Consider the following 25,276-nt stretch of genomic DNA (forward strand, 5'->3'; position numbering starts at 1 on the left):
TCTTAATTCAAAAGGACATTTGATACAAATTATATTATCCCAACAATTCCAACATTTATTCTCTACCATATTACACGCACTGTGGAAATGGAGAGTAAGACGAGTTCCCTGCCCTTGAAAGAGCCCGCAGCCTGGTAGGTGAGACGAACAACTACGTCTACTTAAGAATGTGCTAGGACACAAGGCATGATCAAGGTACAAGCATACGGCTATGGAGTAAGAGATGGATTCACACCTTTCTGCTTAACTTCCAGCAAGAACTCCAGAGAGGCTGATGGCTCAGGAGAAAGGAGTGTGGCAGGGAGAGAGTGTGGGGAGGAGAGGGCTCCCAGGCAGAGGGCACATGGCTACAGACAGGACACAGTGTAGGAGCATGGCATGGCCAGGGCCTACCATGGGTATAATGTGGCTGGAGCAGAGTGTACAGGGCAACAGTTAGTGATAAGGAAGCCTAGACTCAGTCCTTTAGCAATGGGGAGCTACTGCTATGCTTTAACTGTCTGCTAACCCTGGTTTGCAAGGTTGGGAAGGGACAGGAAAGAAAGGGAGCAGTGAGGTTCTGTCTGGGGCATAAGCAGTCCTTTTAAGTTCTTCGTAGCAAATTACACTGTTCAGGAAACTCCCCCCTTTCCGCATCACCTCTCCTTTCCTTTAATGGTCTGTGAGTCTTCAACATGGAGCTGCATTGCCACTGGATGGAAAGGCAGAGGGGAGGAGAGCAAACAAACAAGATCAGAAACGCACACCTATGGCTAATCAAGTTACCATAAGGTAATGGTCACTGTATTGTACAAAGGTCTACAGACAAAGAAAATGAATTCCTTTTTAGGAGTTTTCTAAAACTGCCTAACTCACACCAAAGCATGGGAAAATCTCATTCAACGTGGGAAAAGTATATCGAACACTTGCAGAAGACTGCATTTCCTAAACTCTTTTCCATTAAATATAATGGTGTTACAGCCCAACAGCACAGGAGTTCAAAGCCTGTCTTCACACAATTAAGACTAAACCACAATTGCATTGTTTGGCTTTAAAAAATAAAAAGATACAACGTGTAATTCCAAGTCTTAGGTTCTCAGCTAGTACTAAAATATGTCAGTGCGTGAGTAAGTTGCCTAGTGAAGAACACGCGGGAAAAAGTAGATGCAAAGAAACCATCGCTTTAGGGCAGGATTCCAATTCTTAAATTCCAATTTCTCACAATAATAGTATAGAATCAATTCTACAAAAGTAATACCTTCTTGAAATTTTGTTTTATAAGGAAGAAAATAAATCTGTATATTTTATTTAACATTCATTCTTAAGTTACAGTTTGCCAAAACAATCAGCATCTAACGAAAGAAACCTTCGTATAATCCTAAAAACACGCACATACATTTAGAAGGCTCTTCTACATTTCTAAATAAATTACATGCCTCATATACATTAACCAATAAAGAATACCAATATGAGAATTCAGGACATTTATTTTTCTGCATGGAGATTTAACTACTGTACAACACACACACAACAAACCCACAAAGCAACGGTGTGTAATAGGTAGTGAGAGACACTTAAGATAAGCATACTGAAAATGCCTACAAACAGGCTTTTTTTTTTTAAGCAACAAAATATTTTCAGTCCTTGACACCTTCTCACACTCACCTAGCACCACAGATGCAAGGACTTACAGTAAACGCGTATAATCTCATGCTTAAAACCTAAAGCATGCACTCAATAGGATTTATACATTATGATCTACTCTATTAACGATATAGACATACTTCTAGTATTTCATACATTAAATTACCCTGCAGCATTTTAACATTTATGCAAAACAATTTTTGAAAGACTTATGAAACAAGTTTTCAAGGATCACCTCCAGGCTGCTTACACAGGCATTGGTTTGGTTAAGTGGGACAATGGCGGCAGCCTCAAGGTTCACACTGAATGGAAATGCGGTCTGTGCATGTCAATCCATGTAAAAAATACACATATACATAGATGGCACACAGGTTTGTGCGGCTGGAATCACCAGTGCAAATGCATGCGTTTGAGGTACTTATTTCTGCCGTGGTCAGGTATAATTATGCATTGTCATGTTCCCCAAGTGCTAAATGTTTCAGACCTGATCAAATGAAAGCTGTAAGAACTGTAAATATAAGATATTTATATAGTTAATTTCAAAGCACTATGCTTTTAATGAACATCTGTTTAACATTATATGTTTAGCTATTCCGTTTAATATGTTTGCCAACCAATAAATTTTCTCACTGGAAAGAGACTGACGGGTAATTATACCTGGCCAAGTGATTTAAATAGCATACTTGGAATTCGAGCAAGAATTGTAGTGAAAAGAGTAAAATACTTCATTATTGCTTCATTGGACGGAGAAACCTAGAAGGCGTAGATAAGACGATGCTCGATGATGAAAAGGGAATACCCATAACAGCGTGCACGCCCCCAGACGGCCTCTGTCCAGTAAGAACTAAGCACTCTCAACATTATCGATGCCATTGGCATCCACATGGATATCAGGCTCCCCACACAGAGATGAGGGAACAAAGCGGCTAACAGTGGGACACAAACAGCTCTTAAGCTCTGGCAATTCTTGCTTCAGGCGTTCCAACTGCTCCACTTGGAATATATTTGGCTGTTCAGGCATCCAATCATATATCCTATGATGAAACAAACACAAAACACAAAAAACAGTATAATTTTATGGTCTACTTAAGATCCGTCTGCCTTAACCTTTTCAGGGCAATCTGATTACAGAATGCCTGGAATATCCATTGTGCGAGAGCCCACCTCCCTTTTAAAAGATGTAAGTTATCAGTTCAGTTTAAAAATACTTCTCTTCCATCTTTCCAACAACACAGAATAGCAGCATTTCCTTTTGTGCCCATAATGAAAAAGAACGGATTACAAAGCAACCGAATCAGAAAATGAAATAAACCTGTAGTTTACTAGTGATTGATTCGTCAGGTATCTTCTCTCCAAGCCAAGCAACCGGCAATGCCGCATTTTACCGATGGGAAGCTATTAAGAGGCAGGGTTGGAATTCATACCCAGTTGTGACTTCAAAGCACTGAAGATCTGGACTGTGAGAACTGTCCTAAAGTTGTGCAGCCTAGGCCAAGGTACCTCTAGTTGAAAGGCCAGAAAAAGTCCCATGTGACAACGGCAGCACTGCACTGCCCATCAGCAGAGAGAGGATGGCCTTTCAGGCCTAAATGTGAGGGCCAGGCAACTCATGCTACAGCAGAGGTCGTTGTGACATCATAGTAGGAAAGAATTTCTAAGAGAGTGAGAAGTGACCTCTGGGTCAAGATATCAGACCAAAATCAGAAGCAACTATATGTTCTCTGTATATTCCATTAAAAAGAAAATAAAAGGATTTAAAAAGAATCCATGCATATGGGGGGGAAAAAAAAGAGACACACAGCAACAAAATTTTGGAAGCTGGAAAACAGATGCATAAGTAATAACAAAGTGTTTCAGTTAGCAGAACATAAAAGGCCAAATCACAAGCCAGTAGTGGAAAACATGAAAAGGCTGAGTTAAAAGCAGCACCAGATTCCCCTAGAACTGGGGAAAGAGGGGGGTGGCAGCTAAAACAGGGAGGATGAGTAAAGGCTCTTGAGCAGCATTAAGCATCCCCTTCCTTCTAACTCCTGCCATGAAGGCTGCCCGGCACCCCGCTCCCCCACTTAGGTTTATTTGATTTCGAGAACTTAACAGAAAACCTCTTGAAATGGAGGACTAGACCACCAGGTGAGGGTTTGGGCGTTTTACAAAAGCCACCAGCACCAGGGGAATTAGAGACAGTCCATACATATAACACATGCAAAATTCAGAGACATGCCCTCCCTTCCCCAGCTCTCTTCCCTTACCTGAATCCCAAGAACCCTGGGAGCCAGATCTGGGTCCTCTAGGTAGTTTATATAGACTCTTCTGTGAGGAATCTGGTCAGCCAAAAAGTAAAGTTCTAAATCTACTGACAGCAGAACTATGACCAAACAGGCCACCCAGATCACCCCTCAGTGAAATCCAAGTTAACAAGCCCCATTCACACATTCAGGAGCCTCTAACAAGCATTTAGATCCCAGTTTCTTACCATGAGAAGCAGCCAAGGATTTCCCAACAACCGAGGAAAACTTCTAACATGTAAGACAGTGAGTGAGTCAAAGAGAAAAAAATTCCAAAGACACAAAAGAAGTCCTTGATGCCTTCACAGAAATAGTTCACTGAACCAAAACAGGATGTTATACATAGAAGAAAAAAGAGCATTCAGAGAAAAAAGACAGTTCTTAAAATTAAAGACAGAAAAAACGCAATAGAACGGTGGATGATAAGGTTGGCGAAATCTTTCCAAGTAGAGCAAAAAGACAAAGATAGGAAATAGGAGAAAACGTAAGAATTAGAAGTCTGGTCCAAGAGTGAATAGTATGTAAACTAAAGGATTTCTATAACGGGCGGGAGAGGGGAGAACCCAGAAAAACAGAAGAGACAAAAATCAAAGGATAATTCACAAAATCTCTGCGTCTTCAAAGACACATATCAACAGATTAAATGGGCTGCTGTGTGCCCAGCACAAGGGATGGAAGGAGACCCACACCAAGATCCATCTCTATGAAATTTTATAACACTGGTGACAAAAAGAAGACTCTGTAAGCTTCCAGATAGGAAACAAAGAAATCACATGTGAAGGAACAAGAATCAACATGGCTTCACATTCCTCAATAGTGACACCGAAACTGTGAATGTGACAGAGAAATGCTTTTAAAATTCTAAAAGAAAATTATTAGTAACACGAAATTTTATGCCCAGCCACAATACTTCCAGGCATGCAAGACCAAACATTTACTTCCCTGTCTTCCTTTCTCAAGAAGATACTAAAGGATGTGTTCCATAAAAATGACAGGGAAGGGGAAAGATCAGGACTGCAGGAGATGGGAGCTCTGACACAGGAACAGTCAGGGAATGGTCTTCACTAAGGATGACAGCAGCACCCAAAGAAGTCAGTGAGTCTAGGAGCAGTCTGAGTAAAAAGGAAGGCATGTGGGGAACTACCGTCACTCCAAGAGGGCCAATGCCACTGGACCAGCATTGTACCCTAAGGACAGAGCGCCCTAGCAGGCCTGATTCAGAATCCTAACTATACACGGCTTAACCATGTGTTGATGATAATAAACTGTCAGGTAGACAGTTTGTTACGCACTGGCCTCCTCCTGAGAACTGGTAGCAGGCTACAATGGGTACAGAACCAAGGAATACAGAACCATCCACTCCACAGGACATTAATCCTTACATACTCTTCCAATACATGACCCACAGACGCCTTACAATGGGTTGCAAAACAACTTTGGAAAGTTAAGACTAGCATTTAAAAACATGAAGGCCCGTGGCAAAATGGACTAGCATTTCAAAAGTACACATACAAACAGAAAATGTCCAAGGGCCATTATTTTTAAAATTCTGTTTCAGGTACTTACTTGTAGATATACGTATCAATGTGTGCACCTTGTCATAATGTAGAATGCATTTCTAGCTGGGTTGGGTCAAGAAGGTTTGAAAGTCACTGGCCTAGAGAAATTCTACAAATGTTTTCTAGAAGGCTTGGTTCAACAATGTTTACAGCAAACACTGCAGAAGCAAAAACCTAGCAACTACCTAATGTTCTCATACAGAATAAATTGTAATAGAGACATAGCCATGAGTATTATATAGCCACAAAGATGAACAACTTATAGCTATATACAACAAATAGATTAATTTTAAGAACATTATCACAAGTGAGAAAAAAGTACAAATAGAGTTTAAAGATAGTATATTATTTAGTGATAGAAACAGAATTTAAAATTTTTACAAAGAGAATAATAATCTGATAAGCAGTTTTATCTGAGGGAGGAGATAAGGAATTAGATTAGGGAGAGGCATATGGGAGACCTCAAATCTAATGATAACATTCTTTACTTTAAATGGGTATGTTTGTTACGGAATTTATTTTTTAATCATTTGAGCAGGTATAGTAATTTTTTTAATAAAAAGAGGAAACACTGCCTAATTACTGAGGCAGTATTTTCCCCATACCAAAATGAGACAACAACCAGTTGAGAAAGGTAAATTTAAAGGTCATCTTACTCTTTATCACAAATGCAAAAATTCCAAATACCAGCAAATCAAACATAGCTTTTTATATGAGATAATGTACCATAAAACCATGATTAAATGTAAAATCCATAATATGTTACTGCCTTTGGAAAGAAGAGAAAAAAATCAGTTTTGATCAACTAAAACACCGACTCTCATGAACAATTCCCCCAATGTAAAAGAGATCAAAGGCTCCAAAATCATGAATTGTTCAAAATCTTCCCTATTATGTCTAGATTTGACAATAAGAAAAATAATAGCATAACCATATTATGTGCCAAAAGAAACAGCTAAAAGAAACATTAGGGTGGGGCACCTGGGTGGCTCAATTGGTTAAGCGTGATTTTGGCTTAGGTCATAACCTCAGGTGATGAGACAGGTTCCACACACTGGGCAAGAGTTTGCTTAAGACTTCCTCTCACTATGCCCCCCACTCTGTGCCTGCATGTGCTGCGCGCTCTCTCTCTCGCAGTAAAAAACATTCAGGCACAAGAACTCAGCTAAAAACAATGAAAGGGATTGGCATAGGGAACTGCTGGTTTTTATTGTAAACCTTGCATACACACACACTTCTTTAATTAAAACATTTTAAAAACCCCCAAACTTTTGCAGGTAAACACAACCCTAACAGACCCTAGCAGAAGCCCCATCCTAGGCTATCTCCTCAACGTCTTCCACACCTTCAACACAGTCCTGCCCTGAGTCACACTATTGCTTCTGCCTAAAACTCAAATCCTGTCAAAGCAAACAGCCACTCTCAAAATCCAAATCCAGGCTTCCTCTTTGAAATTATTCTTACTGACCCAGGCCAGAAAGAGCTCACTTTCTTCAGGGCCTTTAATATCACAAAGCATCTTCCTGTTCTCCATTACATGTCACAATTTGGTTCCAACCAAGTTAAGGCCCTTCAAAGGATCTGTCTCACAAACCATTTTCTTGCCAGAATATATTTGCAATCATTCCTTCCTCTTCCTCCAAGAAAAATCTTCAAAAATTTTGCTAAAGCCAGCATTTCTTTCAAATGGTTACTGTAAAAATTTTATCTTCTTTTAATTAGTTGGAAGAGTCTATCATAAGTGATATTAACTACATAGGACAAAAAGTAAAGTGAACTAAATTCAGGGAAAGTATTTTTTAAATCAGGCCTGTAAGAATTTCATCACTTATTCTTTATATGATGTTGCTCAAGTATTACAAAGCCTGCTAATCCCTTAGCAGACTAAATGACATCCCACCTAACCCAAACTTTCTTTATATTAAGAAATCTTTTAATCTCTCAGATCAGTGGCTCTCAAACTTCTATCATAAACACCTAGGGAGCTTATTAAAAAAGGAAAAAACTTTTGTTCAACAAATATTTGAGCACCTACTGCATGTCACATATTGTTCTAACTTTTGGAGATACAGAAGTGACCAAAACAGGCAAAGAGCCTGTCCTTGTGGAGCTTATGTTTGTGTGGGTGTGTTGGGGTAGGAGATGGAGGAAGAAAGATGTCAATCAGCTCACGTGGGGCCTTGGAAGGACTTTGGATTTTACTCTAGGTGACAAAGAGAACTGTGGGAAAGTTTTAAGCAGTAACAGGATCTGCTTTCAGTTAGAACAGGCTCCGCTCTGGCTGCCGTGCCGGGAACAGAGAGCAAGGAGGCGTAGATAAAGGAGTGGTTGGTAAGCAGACAGACTTCAATAAGCCACATGAGAAATGAGCTTGTCTTAGCAGACAGTGACAGTAGTAAATACAGTGAGTGGATACATTCAGGTTATATTCTGAAGACAGAATCAAAAAGATTCTGTCTGACTGGTTTTAGAGTATGAGTTTAAGAAGAGAGCCACAAGACTCCCAGGATTTGGAATGAGAAACCGGAAAGACTGAGTTGTCATTTACATCGAAATAAGGAAGTCTTATAGAAAGGTTAGGTATTGGTAGCTGGATATAAAAGTTTAGGCAGTCAGGGGAAAGACACAAAGGTTGGAGATTAAAAAAAAAAAAAAAAATTAAAGAATAAAGGTATGAAAAGACACAGAACTGGGTGAGATCCCCAAGAAAGCTGGTGCAGAGAGAGGTCTGGGGGAGATAGCCCCCCAACCCTCAAGATGACAGTACATCCGGTATAGAGCCCAGTTATCCAAATGTTTAATAAGCTTCCCACATGGCTGTGCTATACTCCAGAATTTGAAAAATTCCACTGACAAATGTTAAGATAAACCTCAGGCTGAACTACAGAATTTTAACTTAACTAAATTTAATATTATTTTTAATTTTATAAAACAACTATTTTTTTTCTAACAATCCATGGAAACTTTTCATGAAAAACAAATACCTATCATAAATTAGACCATTAACTCCAAGTTCCTTCAGTTTCTTTCTGTTTTCGGGATCATTGGTATCATCACCCCAGCAGAATATGACTAGTCCCTTAGCTTTTGCCTCCTGAATATAGGACGGGTTTCTGAGCAGGTCTTCAGTATGAGCATTGATCCCCTAAAAGAAGAAAAATTAGTTACTCATGAAAAAATAACTTATTAACTGCAAATGCTAAATGGTCATAATCTACATCAATGTTCCCCAAAGTAGAGTGAGTAGAGAAAAAAAATGTTAGAACTTTAAATTTGATAAAATATATTGGAAGAAAAACTTCTAACATATTTTTTCAGTCCAGCCATTTTAGATGATTCATAAAATACACTCAGAAATCTACAAAAACTCACCAAAACCCAATATTAAATGTCAACTGAACATTAAAAAAAAAAAGACTAAAAGAAAAAAAAAACCTACAAAAATTTACTTGACCTAGGCCTGCAAGAAAATATTTTGTTGCTCATTTAACTGCTTTTCAGTATGAGATCTAATATCCTTATTTAAGTAGAGCTATAAGATTGTTATAAATGTGTCAAAACTAACCAATTAGATGTGTAAAATAACATGAAAACATATTTACTACTGCTCTCAGACATTTCTTTAAAAAAAAAAAAAAAAAAAAAGCAAGCATAACTTACTAGGAGGTTTTCAAACTGTGCAAAGCTCATTGCAGTGGGGGTTGTCCGAGATCTGAGGTCCATGAGTTCAGGGTAAATATCAGATTTTCCTTGAGTCAGAAATAATATGGGGTATTTGTTCTGCTTCTGCCGAACCCTAAAAAAGACAATTTAAAAATACTTTTCTCATCAGAGAGATAATTCTAATATATTGTTTTAGAATTTTAGGAAACTAAAAATATAAAGAAACTACCTCCCCCAAAAGAGCGTAATCCCATTATTGAGATATAATCACCATTAACATGTATTACACCTGTCAATCAGAAAGAAAGATTTTAAATCATTCTATACAAGAGCTGAAAGATTCTCAGAATGGGCAATAAGAAAGCCTTTGAAGGCTTACGAGTTCGTAAGGAGGATGTTACATGCCTATAAAATGAAACACAGGGTGTGAGGTACTAGGATCCAGTGGGTGTAGAGTTCATTAGAGGAGTTGGGAGGGCATCCTGCACCTAAAGGGATGTGAAAACATATGTAACCTGACTAGAGGTCAAGTCAAGGGTGAAGTCTGGGCAACCTTCCTACCTTCAACCATAATCTTTGCACCCTAAATCCCAGCTACTATCTAAGGGTGAAAAACTGAGTATTACTCACATTGTGCAAATATCTGCATCAAATGAGGAAAACACTATTCTCCTCTTCCCAGAATTTTCTAAGACAGTTTTCAAAATTATATCCAAAAACAGATTCATGTCAAAATACGTTGATAAGTTACCATCCCACATTCCATCCTATGTAGAAGAAATAAATAGGAAAACAAAAGTCATTAGATACCCTAGAATCATAGTGCCAGAAAAAAAAATCTTGAGATCATCTAATCTAACTCTTATTTTACCTGTGGAAATCAAAGGCCTAAGATTAAGTAACTTGCCCAAGACCACATAGCTACTTAGTGATTGTGCAGCTTTCGTAATTCAGGTAAAGACACATATACAAAGTGATTATACCATCAATAAAATTTGCTTTAATAAAGTTAACAAAATAAAAGCTAAAACCCTGGAACTCTGCACTCTAAAATATTAAAATAAATATTAAAAATATTTAAAATATTTTTATATGGGGTGCCTGGGTGGCTCAGTCGGTTAAACGTCTGACTTTGGCTCAGGTCATGATCTCAGGGTGCTAGGATGGAGCCCTGCATCAGGCTCCAAACTCAGCGGGGAGTCTGCTTCTCCCAAACTATCCCCACCCCATGTTCATACTCTATCTCAAATAAATAAATAACATCTTTTTAAAAAAATATTTATATAATCTTCATGAACTGTAAGACAAAAGGACTTCATTTGCTAATTCATTACCAAAAAACCCAGGTTATTTTTTTTTTTTTTAAAGTAGGCTTCATACCCAGTGTGGAGCCCAGAAAGAGCTTATAGTCATGGCCCAGAGATCAAGATCCGAGTTGAGATCAAGAGTTGGATGCTCAACCAATTGAGCCACCCAAGTGCCCCCCACAACAAAAAAACCCAGGTAATTACTAATCACTAATTAAAAGCTTCATTCTTTGGCTCTTAAAGTCATATCAAGTACCCTTAACAAACAATAAAAATATTCTCTAAATATAGCGAAGACACTAAGAGCCCTGCTGATATTCAAATATTATATGTTTTATATATCAGTCATTAAAATAATCCTAAAAGCTCAGAAAACTAAAAATCACTTATTAAAAAAAATCACTTACAATGTTAACTGCGACCAGGTTATCATATATAACAGCTACTTAGAAAGCAAGATTTGAGGGCAGTTATAGAGTATTCTGCCAAAAGAAATCCAGGATATTGCTCTGACTGCCCAATCACACCCGAATTAAACCCTTTCAACAACCCCCAGGCCCAAGAACCCTCTTCCCATGCATCCCAACCATTTATACATATCCCCATTGATATATTCAATAGTTAATTGTTTTCCTCAACTAGACTATAAGAGTTCCAAGAAGGTAAGGTTTATTGTTTGTTCACAACTTGAACCCAGCACCCACAAAATGCCTCATTTTCAATATAAACTTTTGAACAAAAAAATGACTAAATCTGGGAATGATTTACAACACACCTATGGAAATTTCTTTTCTTGGTTAACTATTACCAGCTACTACTGCCACCTAACAGGACACTGCTTAGGGAATTATTTAAAATAAATATTTAGATGGCGAATAAGAAAACAAAAACTAATCAGTTATAAAGTTAACGGTCCAGTTTTCACATTCATTTTCTAAGTATATTCAGAATAATCCATATTAATGTTCACACAAGACACATTTAAACTGAAATTTATACTATGATACATTCATCATTACTTTTAAGTATTCATATATAGTATAAGGATAAAGGATGCTTTATTGAAAAGGTCCAATAATGTTGGGAGAAGCCACAGTAAGATTTCAGCTTTACTTTTCCATTAAAACAAGGAGATGGGAATAAATGCATTTAAAGAAATGAGGGGGAGAGAGGAAGAAGGCATTACATCAAGGATTACTTACCCTCTGTTGGCAGATCCATTTTATTTCTATGTTAAACCCTACATCTTCTGGCAAAGACTCTAAAACCTAGAGTTTTGTTTGTTGGAGGTGAATTTTGTTTTGTTTTTGGTGAGATGAACAGCAGAATAAGAGAAGAAAAAAAAAGGAAAAGAGAATTATTACAAAATGCTACCTATAGTAAAACATATCACTAAGTACGGATAAAAATGTTTTGTGCCTTCAGCAGAAACCACTATCTTTTCTCAAACCCAAACTGACAATCTGGTTGATGATTAAGTCAAATAAGAAAGTCGACAGAAATTAAACAACAAAAGCCGCAATCTCGGGCTGCATGGGTGGCTCAGTGGGTTAAGCCTCTGCCTTCAGCTCAGGTCATGATCTCAGGGTCCTGGGATCGAGTCCCATATCGGGCTCTCTGCTAGGCAGGGAGCCCGTTTCCTCTTCTCTCTCTATTTGTGATCTCTCTCTGCCAAATAAATAAAATCTTTAAAAAAAAAAAAGCAGCAATCTCAGGCAGCGTCAGTGATGGCAGATGCACTACCATCACAAAGTTGTATCTTTCACCTCAAATCCTTCCACCAGCATAGCTCTGGGGTCTACACCAACCCACTGCATGTAAAATACAGCACCTAAAACTGTGTACTCAATTTCATGTGGAGCTTTTTTACTTTCTTCTCTGATACCTTTAGCCTTATTTTATTTAATGTACCTATCACGTTTTTACTGGACTAATGCAACATTAGAAAAATAAGGACAATAGTGTATGTTAGTGTTGAGAGTGCTAAACATCAAATTTACTAAGATTCTCTTTTAAATCAAGACTTTCAGGGGCACCCAGGTGGCTCAGTCTGTTAAGCATCCGACTCCTGATTTCAGTTCGGATCAAGACCTTCGGGTTGTGAAATCGAGCCCTGAGTAGGGCTCTACGCTGAGCCTGAGCCTGCTTAAGATTCTCTTCCTCCCTCTGCCCTTCCTCCCCCAACCTCCCTTGAGCACGCTCTTTACCTCTCTTAAAAATAAACAGATTTTATTTGGTCTTTTTGGTTTTAAAATTTCTGTGATTAAATTATAGTGACAGTGCCAAAGTACATGAACAAAAGTGTGTTTAAGGTATTTGGCTAAGTAAATGTTAAACCGTTAATACACTTTTTAAAAAAAAAGATTTTATTTATTTGACCGACACAGATCACAAGCAGGCAGAGAGGCAGAGAGAGAAAGGGAAGCAGACTCCCCGCCGAGCAGAGAGCCCAATGTGGGGGCTCGATCCCAGGACCCTGTGATCATGACCTGAGCCGAAGGCAGAGACTTTAACCCACTGAGCCACCCAGGCGCCCCAATACACAATTTTTTAAAAGTTGTTTTTAATCACAAGTCTAGGAATCATGAGATTTCCCAGAACCAAAGGTTTTCAGATTTTTGAACCAGAAGGAATGACGTTACTTGGCTGGGCATCATAAAAATCTGGAAAATTATCCCAATCATGTTTTACGAGCGCTCTTATAGCTTCTTTTCTGAGGTGTAAATAATCATGATGAACTGTTGCCCAAGACATCTAGTGTACCTGACATCACCAGAAAAAGGCAATGGAGAAGAACAGAAGTTAGAAAAGGAGCCAGAAGGAAAGAAAGCAGACCCAGCATGAGCAAGGAGTGCCTGGCATCCACAGGGACTTGCCTGATACTGGTAAAGGGATTCCTGTATGAATTGTGTCTAGTTTTAAAATCTTTGTACTAGTATTTGTTATACTTTTTCAAGTGAATTCTTGAAATTTGTGTCTCATTTTGAGTAACGAGGGTAGTTATTTTCTTTGGCTGGAGAATCTCATTTCTCTCTAAAAGCTAAGGAACAGTTTGTTTGTTTTCCAAGTTTTTATTTAATTAAGTAAGTTCTACACCACCCAAATGGGGCTGGAACTCACAATCCCAAAATCAAGAATCACATGCTCCTCTGACTGAGCCAGCCAGGCGCACCAGGGACAGTTTTAAATATTGTAAAAATGCTCTCTTACCATCACCAGTCCCTCCCACCCCTTCTTCTGTGCCCTCTATTTCTTGTTTGTATACAGAAATATGTGAATTTCCTGTTCTTATCAAATTAATCCATTAAGATGGGGATTTTTATTCATTTGGGCAGAGAAGTTACTCTTTAAAAAAAAGCAGCATACATACACCATACAGAAATATATCTTCTCTAAAAAGAATCAATGACAAGCTTATATAAATGCTATCTTTGACACAGTCTTTTTAGTGCCCATCTAAGAAACCAAAATAACTAATTCAGTTACAACAGAATTAATGAGACAGTCTTTGCTAGTTTCCCTAAGGAACTTACCATCTTAAGAGAAGGAAACGGCTGATTTTCAGAAAAAGAATTTTCTTCCTCAACCACAGATTCTGAAAATTAAAATTATAAAAACTCAGTAGATATGATACTATTTTATCACTAAGATCTTATCCTAAACTCTCAGGACCAAAAAAAAAGAGAGAGAGAGAGAGAGATGTAAAGTTAATTATGAGATCCCTTCATATGCAGTATTTTTCAAGGAAATAAGCATCCTTTATGAAAACTAGTTTACCACATTTCATAGAAACACCAAGTTTGAGGCCCCAACAGTTGAGTACTTTCTTATAGACACTGTAATACTACTTTTTACAAAGTAGTCACCAGCAGTAATTCATTATTTCTCAATGGAATTAAAAGCTGTGTTCTCGTGCTAAGGCTTCTTTTTGAAATATTAAAATCAGCTCAGAAGTTAGAAATTAAGAAAATATAAAGAAAAGTTAAAATTGTGCTTTTGTTACCACTACCATTTAATTAAAAATAGATTATATCTCAAGACACCTAAGAATTTTTTTCCAAGAGGGAAAAAAAATTTGGTATCAAACTAATTATCAAACTTTTATTTTGTTAAAAAAAAACCCTGTGTATTACAAAGACTAAAGTCATATAAAAATTTCCAACTAAATAATAATAATAAAAATAATAAATAACATTCATTTTGTTATTAACAGTCGTGAAACAGCTACAAAGCCTACAAAGTCCTATCAGTGCTCTGGGGATAACCTCTGGAGTCTTTAACACTTTACAGTATCTTCATAAAGTCATTCCAACCACCCTGTTACCACAATTGCAGATAAATATCTAACGAGCACCTACTATATACAGAGCATTATAAGTGTCTTGGGGAATACAAAAACATGTTTTCCACCCTAGAGAGATTTATATTCTAGTTGAAGAGACAGGACATATACAGAATCAAGTGTTAAAAAAAAGGAGCCATTCCCTGGATTGGAAGAATAAATATTGTGAAAATGTCTATGCTACCTAAAGCAATCTACACATTTAATGCAATTCCTATCAGAGTACCATCCATTTTTTTCAAAGAAATGGAACAAATAATCCTAAAATTTATATGGAACCAGAAAAGACCGCGAATAGCCAAAGGAATATTGAAAAAGAAACCAAAGTTGGTGGCATCACAATTCCGGACTTCAAGCTCTATTACAAAGCTGTCATCATCAAGACAGCATGGTACTGGCACAAAAACAGACACATCGATCAATGGAACAGAATAGAGAGCCCAGAAATAGACCCTCAACTCTATGGTCAATTAATCTTCGACAAAGCAGGAAAGAATGTCCAATGGAAAAAAGACAGCCTCTTCAATAAATGGTGTTGGGAAAATTGGATAGCCACATGCAGAAAAATGAAATTGGATCATTTCCTTACACCACACACGAAAATAGACTCAAAATGGATGAAGGACCTCAATGTGAGAAAGGAATCCATCCAAAGCCTTGAGGAGAACACAGGCAGCAACCTCTTTGACCTCAGCCGCAGCAACATCTTCCTAGGAACATCGCCAAAGGCAAGGGAAGCAAGGGCAAAAATGAACTATTGGGATTTTATCAAGATCAAAAGCTTTTGCACAGCAAAGGAAACAGTTAACAAAACCAAAAGACAACTGACAGAATGGGAGAAGATATTTGCAAACGACATATCAGATAAAGGGCTAGTGTCCAGAATCTATAAAGAACTTAGCAAACTCAACACCCAAAGAACAAATAATCCAATCAAGAAATGGGCAGAAGACATGAACAGACATTTCTGCAAAGAAGACATCCAGATGGCCAACAGACACATGAAAAAGTGCTCCACATCACTCGGCATCAGGGAAATACAAATCAAAACCACAATGAGATACCACCTCACACCAGTCAGAATGGCTAAAATGAACAAGTCCGGAAATGACAGATGCTGGCGAGGATGCGGAGAAAGGGGAACCCTCCTACACTGTTGGTGGGAATGCAAGCTGGTGCAACCACTCTGGAAAACAGCATGGAGGTTCCTCAAAATGTTGAAAATTGAACTACCCTATGACCCAGCAATTGCACTGTTGGGTATTTACCCTAAAGATACAAAGGTAGTGATCCGAAGGGGCACGTGCACCCGAATGTTTATAGCAGCAATGTTTACAATAGCCAAACTATGGAAAGAACCTAGATGTCCATCAACAGACGAATGGATAAAGAAGATGTGGTATATACACAATGGAATACTATGCAGCCATCAAAAGAAATGAAATCTTGCCATTTGCGACAACGTGGATGGAACTAGAGGGTATCATGCTTAGCGAAATAAGTCAATCGGAGAAAGACAACTATCATATGATCTCCCTGATATGAGGGAGAGGAGATGCAACATGGGGGGTTAAGGGGGTAGGAGAAGAGTAAATGAAGCAAGATGGGATTGGGAGGGAGATAAACCATAAGTGACTCTTAATCTCACAAAACAAACTGAGGGTTGCTGGGGGGAGGGGGGTTGGGGGGGTGGGGTTATGGACACTGGGGAGGGTATGTGCTATGGTGAGTGCTGTGAAGTGTGTAAACCTGGCGATTCACAGACCTGTACCCCTGGGGAAAAAATATATGTTTGTAAAAAATAAAATTTAAAAAAAAAAAAAAAAAAAGAGCCATTCACAGTCGCCAAACTGTGGAAAGAACCAAGATGCCCTTCAACAGACAAAGGGATGAAGAAGATATGGTCCATATACACTATGGAGTATTATGCCTCCATCAGAAAGGATGAATACCCAACTTTTATATCAATGTGGATGGGACTGGAAGAGATCATGCTAAGTGAAATAAGTCAAGCAGAGTCAATTATCATATGGTTTCGCCTATTTGTGGAGCATAAGGAATAACACAGAGGACATGGGGAGATGGAGAGGAGAAGTGAGTTGGGAGAAATCAGAGGGGGAGATGAACCATGAGAGACTGTGGACTCTGAGAAACAAACTGAGGGTTTTGGAAGGGAGGGGGGTGGGAGGTTGGGTGAGCCTGGTGGTGGGTATTATGGAGGGAACGTATTGCATGGAGCACTGGGTGTGGTGCATAAAGAATGAATTCTGGAACACTGAAAAGAAATTTTTAAAAAAATTAAAAAAAAAAAAGGAGCCATTAAACCTCAAATGAATGGCACAAACTATGAAGTTCTATGAGAGTGCCAAGTAAAGTACAATCACAAAGGGATTTTATAGGCAGGACAAGTTTAAGGGAAACTGAGGGACAAAGTGGTTAAAGTAAAGTAACCTGCCCAAGGTCACAGCTGGTAAATGTCAGAGTTGGATTCAAACTCCTGGCTCTAGAGCAGCTTTCATACTTTATATATCGTCCACTTTGTTCTTGGGTTAAGAATGTTTGGAAAAGGGGGGCCTGGGTGGGTCAGATGGTTAAGCCTCTGCCTTTGGCTCAGGTCATGATCCCAGGGTCCTGCTTGGCAGGGAGCCTGCTTTTTCCTCTCCCTCTACTGCTCCCCCTGATCATGCTCTCTCTCTCTCTCTCTCTGTCAAATAAATAAATAAAATCTTAAAAAATATATATTGGGGAAAAAAAAGAACGTTTGGAAAAAATGATAGGTAAAAAATTACAAAGAACTTTGATCATCAAGCTAAGAAAACTCATAAAAGTAAAAACTCGTAATTACTATACACATGACATAAATGCATTTGAAAATGAATATATGTAAAGACTTCATGTCTATAAAATGATTTAGACAGCCCAATATTATATTCATTAAAATGACCAAGGGTATGTTAAAAGAAAAAAGAAAAAAAAAGGAAATACCATATACATACTAACTACGAAATGAAAATGGTGCCTCCATATTGGTACATACCTTTCAGATCTTTAGATTTTAGAGCAGTCACATGAGCAAGCTAGAAAACACACACACACAAACACAAAATGCAAGAAAAAAAGCCTTAGTTTATGAAGATATGGTTAACAGAACTATAACTTGAAAAGCTAGCAAGAAAACCATAAAATGTAGACTTAATCAGTTTAGTAAGAATAATCACTAATCACTATATATATTTTACATGTGCACACATACATCTAAGATCATGATCAAATACCCAAGTAGGGAAGAATATAAAAATTCTTAAGAAACTCTTTATACTCAATCAACCATTTATATAGGTATCTAGTGAAAATAGGAAGAATAATCATATAAAATTACATGGTATAAAAAACATACAAAGATCCTAGTAATGGAAGTATAAAAACCAAGGAGAGCATAAAAGGCCAACTGTCAAACAGTTCTATGAAGAAGGGCTAATGCACACCAGAGGCAATCTAGGACTGGATGAGAAGGGTCAGCCCCTATGGTCTACACACAGTCTTATAGCCTAGCCTCTTCACATATGCAAAATCTGTGGGGTCTGTGGAAACTGTTAGAGAAGACAGATGGATTAGCACAAACCCACTCTTCCTACTAGAACAGAGAACCAAGCATATAGTCTACTGATGCTGAATATATAGTCATCTCCATGCAGAAAGAGAACATAAACAAGGTATAAATCATTCTAAAACTAAAAGATCATTTTCATTTTATGTATCATTACTACCTTTAACAACTGGAGTTGGTCAAATGTTAATTCCTTTACTGGAATTTCAAATAATTCAACTGGATCAGCATCAAATTTCTAAAAGGAAAATAAAGAGAAAAATGGGCCTCAAATTACTGAATGTTTAACCCTAGACAGGCCTAACAACCCAACATAGTGAATGATGAGAACAAAGCAAGCCACAGCAAGCACATGCAGGGGAGCCCCCCCCCTTTTTAAAAAAACCACCTTCCGGCTCTTAAATTCTGGTTTTTGTTTTTGATGTAGGTGAGAGTGCCTGGAAGAAAAAAGCAGCTGGGAGGAGGCTAGGGCCCTGCAGACATATTGAGCCAGGAATCAGTCATTTCCCCTACTTCCTGTCATACTGCTGACATTCTGACATATGTATAACCATGCTACATGACAAGGCAATCAACATGTACAAGTACTATACAAAGATTAATTTCTGTCAGTAAGTTTCTAAACTTTTCTAAACCTTTTAAACTTAAGTTTGGTTAAAAACAGCCACATTTTTTCAATGGTTGTGAAAAAAAAAATGTCTGATTAGACTGAAGCAGTAATACTTAACAGGAACTCTAACCTATTACAAATGTTTTCCCCATGAAAAAACCTGTTTTATTAGAGTTTACTACCATATCAAACATCACACTATTTAAGCACCCCTATCTTAAGGAAATGAATTAACGGACCACCAATAAATCATCAATCCAACAAATATGCTAAAATCTACTACATTCATATTCGTTCACATACATATGGTATAAACCTGTACATATAGCTCTTCTAGAAGACACACAAGAAACTGTTAAGAGTAAGGGAGTGTTACCAAAGACAAAGGGGAAAGGAAGATTTATTTTTCATTTCATAATCCTCTTCAGTTTTATAATGAACATGAATTGATTTTGTTAAGGAAAATAGCAGCTTGAAAATTAAAACTAAAAATACATATAATTTTTTACTTTCATTCTCTAACTCATCCAGATTCAACTTAAGAACAAGACAAAGTCTGGTGAAAACAGGATCAGTAACACTTTTCCATTAACTCTCATAGGTTTTTTGAAATTACGGCTTGATTCATTAACCTCAATCTTGGTTATAAAGATTTTTCCTTCCCGTCCACTTTTGCATTGATTTTTTTTCCCAGGGCAAAACAATCTCCTCTTTTTCTACTAAGTTATTTTACCTCTATTATCTAAATAGGTGTATCTCCTTCCCTCCCCTAAGACTATGGACAAGAAGGGTCAGACCCTACGGTCTACCAAGAAAGACTTACAGCCTATCTCCTCACATATGCAAAAACAGTGGGGTCCACTTCTAGAAATGGAAGCATGCTTTTTCATACACCATAGCAATCCAAACCCCCATGACTGATTCAAATCCATGAGCAGGCAGGCACCTTGCCGTGTACACTACAACAATCATGTCTGGTAAAGTGCTGTATGTTAGCAAACTAGCCTTAAGTTTAAATTACCTCAACAGAAAATAATACCCAAGAGAAAATGCCAAATGAACCTAGTAAGTTCTTAAGAAATCACTTGGTTAATTTATACACTAAAGTTTAAGCACTATACAATTATCACAATTATGTTTGAACAATAATTACAATTTTTAGGAAATACCCATTTTTAAATCTCCTTCTGGACTTTGTCCTCCATCGTGCCATTCTCCATTCTATCTCCACTCTGGGCCAGGCCTACTGTACCTTTGGCCACATTACCACTCCCCCTGCCTCTGGTCCCCTGACATCAGGTACTTACATCTAGAGGTTTAGTTCTGAACATTTCCCTTCTTGACTCAAAAGTCTGTCACATTCCCCTAGCTCCTAAATCTACACCCCTTTCCTAAGGCCCTCTTCCATTTGCTTGAAAGTGCTTTTCCACTGGGCTCTTCTCTTCTGGCCAAATCATACTAACCTATTAATCTGAGGAAACGCTTGAGGCAAAACTAGAAGGGAGGCTAGAAAACAGACACTATGACAGCTTCCTCTCTTGCTTTACTACAGGGAGAGTGGCAGACTTATACAGAAGCCACCTGGAAGGTTCCTTTGTTAGACAGTAGAAGAAAACAAATCAGCAATACAGAGACACTGCTCCAGGCAATTATTATTCCTGTCTCCTTACTCAATGTTACAGGAACTTGACAGAGGAAAGAACTGGCATTAATTGCCCAAAAAAAATGAATTGGTCAACTCTAATAAATAACTGTACACATATATGTAAAACAAACTTCCTAGCCTTTAAACCTATCTAACTGTAAGAGTTTAAAATGAAGGAATTTGGGGGCAACAGGGTGGCTCAGTCAGTTGAGTGACCAACTCTTGATTTCAGCTCAGGTCATGATCTCAGGGTTGTGAGAGCGAACCCCATGTCAGGCTCTGCACTGGGCATGGAACTTGCTTAAGATTCTCTCTCCCCACCCTCCCAATCTCTCTCTCTCTGAAAAAATAAATACAATAAAATGAAGGAATTTCTTTTTTTTTTTTTTTTAAGATTTTATTTATTTATTTGACAGAGAGAGATCACAAGCAGGAAGAGAGGCAGGCAGAGAGAGGGGGAAGCAGGCTCCCTGCTGAGCAGAGAGCCCGATGCGGGGCTCCATCCCAGGACCCTGAGATCATGACCTGAGCCGAAGGCAGAGGCTTTAACCCACTGAGCCACCCAGGTGCCCCAAAATGAAGGAATTTCAACATACCTTTTTCATTGTCAAGCAACAGGTGAGATCATGATACACCACAGGCACAAAATCTTTTGAAAGATGTACATCAAATTCTACAAAGGCTGCACCCTAAAAGAAATAAAGGAAATGAGTACTTGAAAAACATTATCTAGCCCACAATACATCTAAAACTACAAGGACATAAGAAATTTACTGTTCACTATAAACTCACAGACCTGTACACAAAACAAAAAACTTCCTCATGAATTATGTTATGCTTCAAGCTTTTCTAAAAAGTAGTTTCTTCTCTTACAATGTTTTTACTGTTCTTCATTGTAATAGCACAGCAATTTTTTTTTTTTCCTGGCAAAAACATGGGCACACTGACCCACCTGAACACACTCCAGGGCCACTCTGTGGTAGTAGCCAGCCTGTCACCTCTGCTACTACTATAAACATAAACTGAGCCTGCCGGAACAGGGAGCGGGGTCACCTTGTGCCTTATTGCTCATAGGTACCAGACCCTCAGAGATGAGGAGGTTAAAGGAAGAAGCCACTGTCTCAGCTCTGCACCCTGGTGCACTTGGGCGGCACACCTTCCAGCCTTTCCTGGCAAAACCCCAGAAGCAGAGTAAAGAGGAAATGACAGGTGCTGCTGAAAAGATAGAAAGAAGCAAGAGGGTCAAGAACGGGGCCGCAAAAGCCCAGTCTCCTGACAGAGCGTCAAAAGGAAGGAGGATGATGACAATGAGTTAAGGGTGCATTTTTCCAAGTCAGAGCCATTCTGACACAGGAATTAATCCAAATAAAGCTGAGAACATAAACTGACCCACAAAGGTGTGCATTCACAGAAAGAAAGCTGGCTGGGATCAAAGGAAACTAGGTCTGAGCATTCTGTACGTTACTGCAGCCTAGAGAAGTGCTTGTGTAAGGATGGATGACATGCTTCCACCTGTGCCCAAGCTTTAGGTCATGGAAGGGGTGTCCAACTTTTGAGGGCACATGGATCACAGACTAGAATCAAAGGAGCCTAATTCCTCGATGACTTCTGAAGCAGGAAGTAAGTTTAGCTCCTTCTGGTGCTATAAACAAGACAGTAACACAAAGCATTTCTACTAGAGAACAAAACTTGCAATCCTTAAATAGTCACAATAATTAAACAAATTATAGCTTTGTAGTTTAAATGTTTACAGGATCACCACCCTTTAGGAAGGTAATTTTATGAAGAGATAAAATCTGATCCCTAGATCCATGCGTAAGCTTTAAGAAATAAGCTAATAACATACCAGAACCCCTTCAAGGATACGTTTTTAGTATTAAAATAAACAAGCCATTAATAACTAGCATATGGCATTCTAAAATGCTATCTATATGACTTACGAAGGATCTCAACAGAACATGGAAGAAAAAAAGCTTAATGAAATTTTCTCTCAAAAAGCACAGAGGGATGCCTGGATGGCTCAGTCAATTAAGTAACCGACTCTTGATTTTGGCTCAGGTCATGATCTCAGGGTTGTGAGACTAAGCCCTGTGTCAGACTCTGTGCTAGGCGTGGAGCTTGCTTAAGATTCTCTCCTCCCTCTCTTTAAAAAAAAAAAAAAAAGAAGAAGAAGCATGGAGACACTGCAAGTTCATTAACATGATCTTCATGTGTTTACAGAATAAACCAATGTATAGAATAGTTATTAGCTACCATGAAAACCAGTTCCAAATAATGAAGTAGAGCCCAACACTCATAGATTTAATATCCTTTCAACAAAAAGGCAAAGAAATCCACTATTCATATTTTTAAACACTAAAATAACGTAAAATGTCATGAATTATAAAATGCTTCATATACCACTAAAAAGAGGGAAAAATGCTGCCCATGATACCAGGATGCAAGGCTAAGAAAGTAGTAAAACCCTTACCAATTGCAGAGATGCTCAAATATGAAAAAAGTATGTCTTGGAATAGATGTTTGCTCATATAAGTGATAAAATTAAACATCACACTATTCAAGTTTACTTGCTGAACTATTTTATAAAAAGGCAAAAGCTTAAGGCATGCGGAGCACACTGTGGAAAAAATGAAAATAAAAGAATGAGTTGTTCCTCCATTTCCTCCCTAGTTTAACTTCAGAGCATGAAGCTTTTCAGTCAGGTACAAGGGCAGCAGGGGAGACCTGGAAATCTCAGGTTCTTGATTAAAAATGTCAAGTTGTAGTTGCTGAAAAGAACTAAAAGCTAAAAAATGGACTCTAACCTTTAATAAATGGATAAAAGGAATTAAGAAATTTAACATAATCAAGTTGGTATGCAGGAGATAAACTGACAGACTTAAGTGTTATATAAAACCATCATCAAATCCTTCTGTAATCATTATTTCCAAAGTATCTGAATGAGACAATATTCAGTTAATGAAAACCAGTGCTTAATGGGGAATGTTTTTCTTGTTCCAATCACTCAAAATCTGTAAACTCAGGGGCTCCTAGGTGGCTCAGTCGGTTGAACGTCTGCCTTCACCAGGGTGATGATCTCAGGGTCCTGGGATTGAGCCCCATGCTGGGCTTCCTGCTGAGTGGGGAGCCTGCTTTTCTCTCTCCCTCTGTCCCTCCCCCTGCTTATGCTCTCTTGCTCTCTCTCAATAAATAAAATCTTTTAAAACAAACAAAAAAACCCTTGTAATCGCAAACAAAGATGCTAAGGATTCTATAGTTTTCATCACAATCCTAATCAAGAATCTAAAAACAAGGGGCACCTGGGTGGCTCAGTGGGTTAAAGCCTCTGCCTTTCAGCTCAGGTCATGATCCCAGGGTCCTGGGATCGAGCCCCACATCGGGCTCTCTGCTCAGCAGGGAGCCTGCTTCCTCCTCTCTCTCTGCATGCCTCTTTGCCTACTTGTGATCTCTGTCTGTCAAATAAATAAATAAAAACTTAAAAAAAAAAAAAAGAATCTAAAAACAAATGCTCAAAGATACTTTACCTTCGCTTAGAATCATAGTCAGAAGCACGCATTTTTAACCTACTTAACCTTTTTAAGCTTTTAACGGAACAGACTACCCAGGCCCACAATTCTCTACTTTGCTACCTTTGGACCAACAGTCCCAAGTTTTCAAAAAGAGAGAGGGTCACTTACATGACTAGCAGCATTTCTTAAAGAAGCAATAGTATTTTCTTGAACTTTAGCAAGCCTGAAAGAGAAGAAATATATAGATAAACAGTTATCACCGACTATAGAAAGGATAAAGAAAACAAATGTAATAAAGAAGCCAACTGGAGCCCCTAGAGGGCTGAGTCATTAAGCGTCTGACTTAGGTTCAGGTCAGGATCTCAGTGTTCTGGGATGGAGCCCTGCTGACAACAGGCTCTGTGCTTGGAGTCCGGGGGATAAGTCTGCTTGTCCCTCCCCGTGCTCTTGCTGTCTCTCTCTAATAAATAAGTAGAATCTTAAAAAAAAAAAAAAGAAGCCAACTATGTCTTTAACAATGGAACCAGTTCAAAATTCTCTATTCTGGAGCTACTTCTGCCATCCCCAAATTAAGACTGTGACCATCACTTGGTGATGCATTTATTCCATAAAAACAAGCTCTAATGACTATAAGTATGTATAAGCTGAAAATAAATATATCCCACAGCCACACATACCTCCCCCAGTAAGGTGGCCAGTCAAGGAAAACCACCTTTTGCAGTGGCATAAAGTAGAAGAGACACAGAGACTTGCTCCTTGCAATGGTGCCTCAGAGGATTTAATCCTGGCAGACCGGGAGAATGGGAAAAGGCTGAGACCCAGCAGGACAGCAGTATGGAAACAATACCAAGTATGGGTGAGGAAACCGAGACCCAGAGAGGGGAGCACGCGAAAAAGTTGAAACCACAACACACACACTGAAATTCAGGTTGCTTCCTGCATCAAGCTTTTCTTCCTGGCTTTCTGTTTTAACGTCCCTCTTCGCATCGGTTCAGTAGGTTTTAGACAGACTGTCCGGAGTCTTATGACAGAGTTTCTACTTAATTTGAATTACATTAAATCCCAGGTAATAAAGGATCTCCGACCTTCAGTGGGCCAACCCAATGGAGCCTTATCATGCACAAGC

The 25,276-nt window shown here is 38.5% G+C and overlaps 1 protein-coding gene across 3 annotated transcripts in view; it reads right to left on the minus strand.

The window, feature by feature from the left end:
• Nucleotides 1-2,432: 2,432 nt before the first annotated feature.
• The window catches only part of GPCPD1 (glycerophosphocholine phosphodiesterase 1), a 51,764-nt gene continuing 28,920 nt past the window's right edge, over nt 2,433-25,276 (minus strand). The window contains exons 11-21 of one of the 3 annotated variants that reach the window (XM_032859141.1): nt 24,319-24,373; nt 21,238-21,330; nt 18,547-18,624; nt 17,817-17,856; nt 13,971-14,032; nt 11,640-11,705; nt 9,761-9,897; nt 9,128-9,263; nt 8,452-8,612; nt 3,873-3,944; nt 2,546-2,657 (exon numbers count right to left, since the gene is read on the minus strand). In XM_032859141.1, coding sequence (XP_032715032.1) covers nt 3,920-3,944; nt 8,452-8,612; nt 9,128-9,263; nt 9,761-9,897; nt 11,640-11,705; nt 13,971-14,032; nt 17,817-17,856; nt 18,547-18,624; nt 21,238-21,330; nt 24,319-24,373 — 853 coding nt within the window. In that variant the 3' untranslated portion in view covers nt 2,546-2,657; nt 3,873-3,919. Of the gene's footprint in view, nt 2,658-3,872; nt 3,945-8,451; nt 8,613-9,127; nt 9,264-9,760; nt 9,898-11,639; nt 11,706-13,970; nt 14,033-17,816; nt 17,857-18,546; nt 18,625-21,237; nt 21,331-24,318; nt 24,374-25,276 lie in introns of all 3 variants that reach the window. The other 2 variants (XM_032859139.1, XM_032859140.1) reach the window with 2 other exon arrangements.

Source organism: Lontra canadensis, unplaced genomic scaffold (genome assembly GCF_010015895.1).
Source record: "Lontra canadensis isolate GAN:19392208 unplaced genomic scaffold, GSC_riverotter_1.0 scaffold16, whole genome shotgun sequence".
Classification (NCBI taxonomy): domain Eukaryota; kingdom Metazoa; phylum Chordata; class Mammalia; order Carnivora; family Mustelidae; genus Lontra; species Lontra canadensis.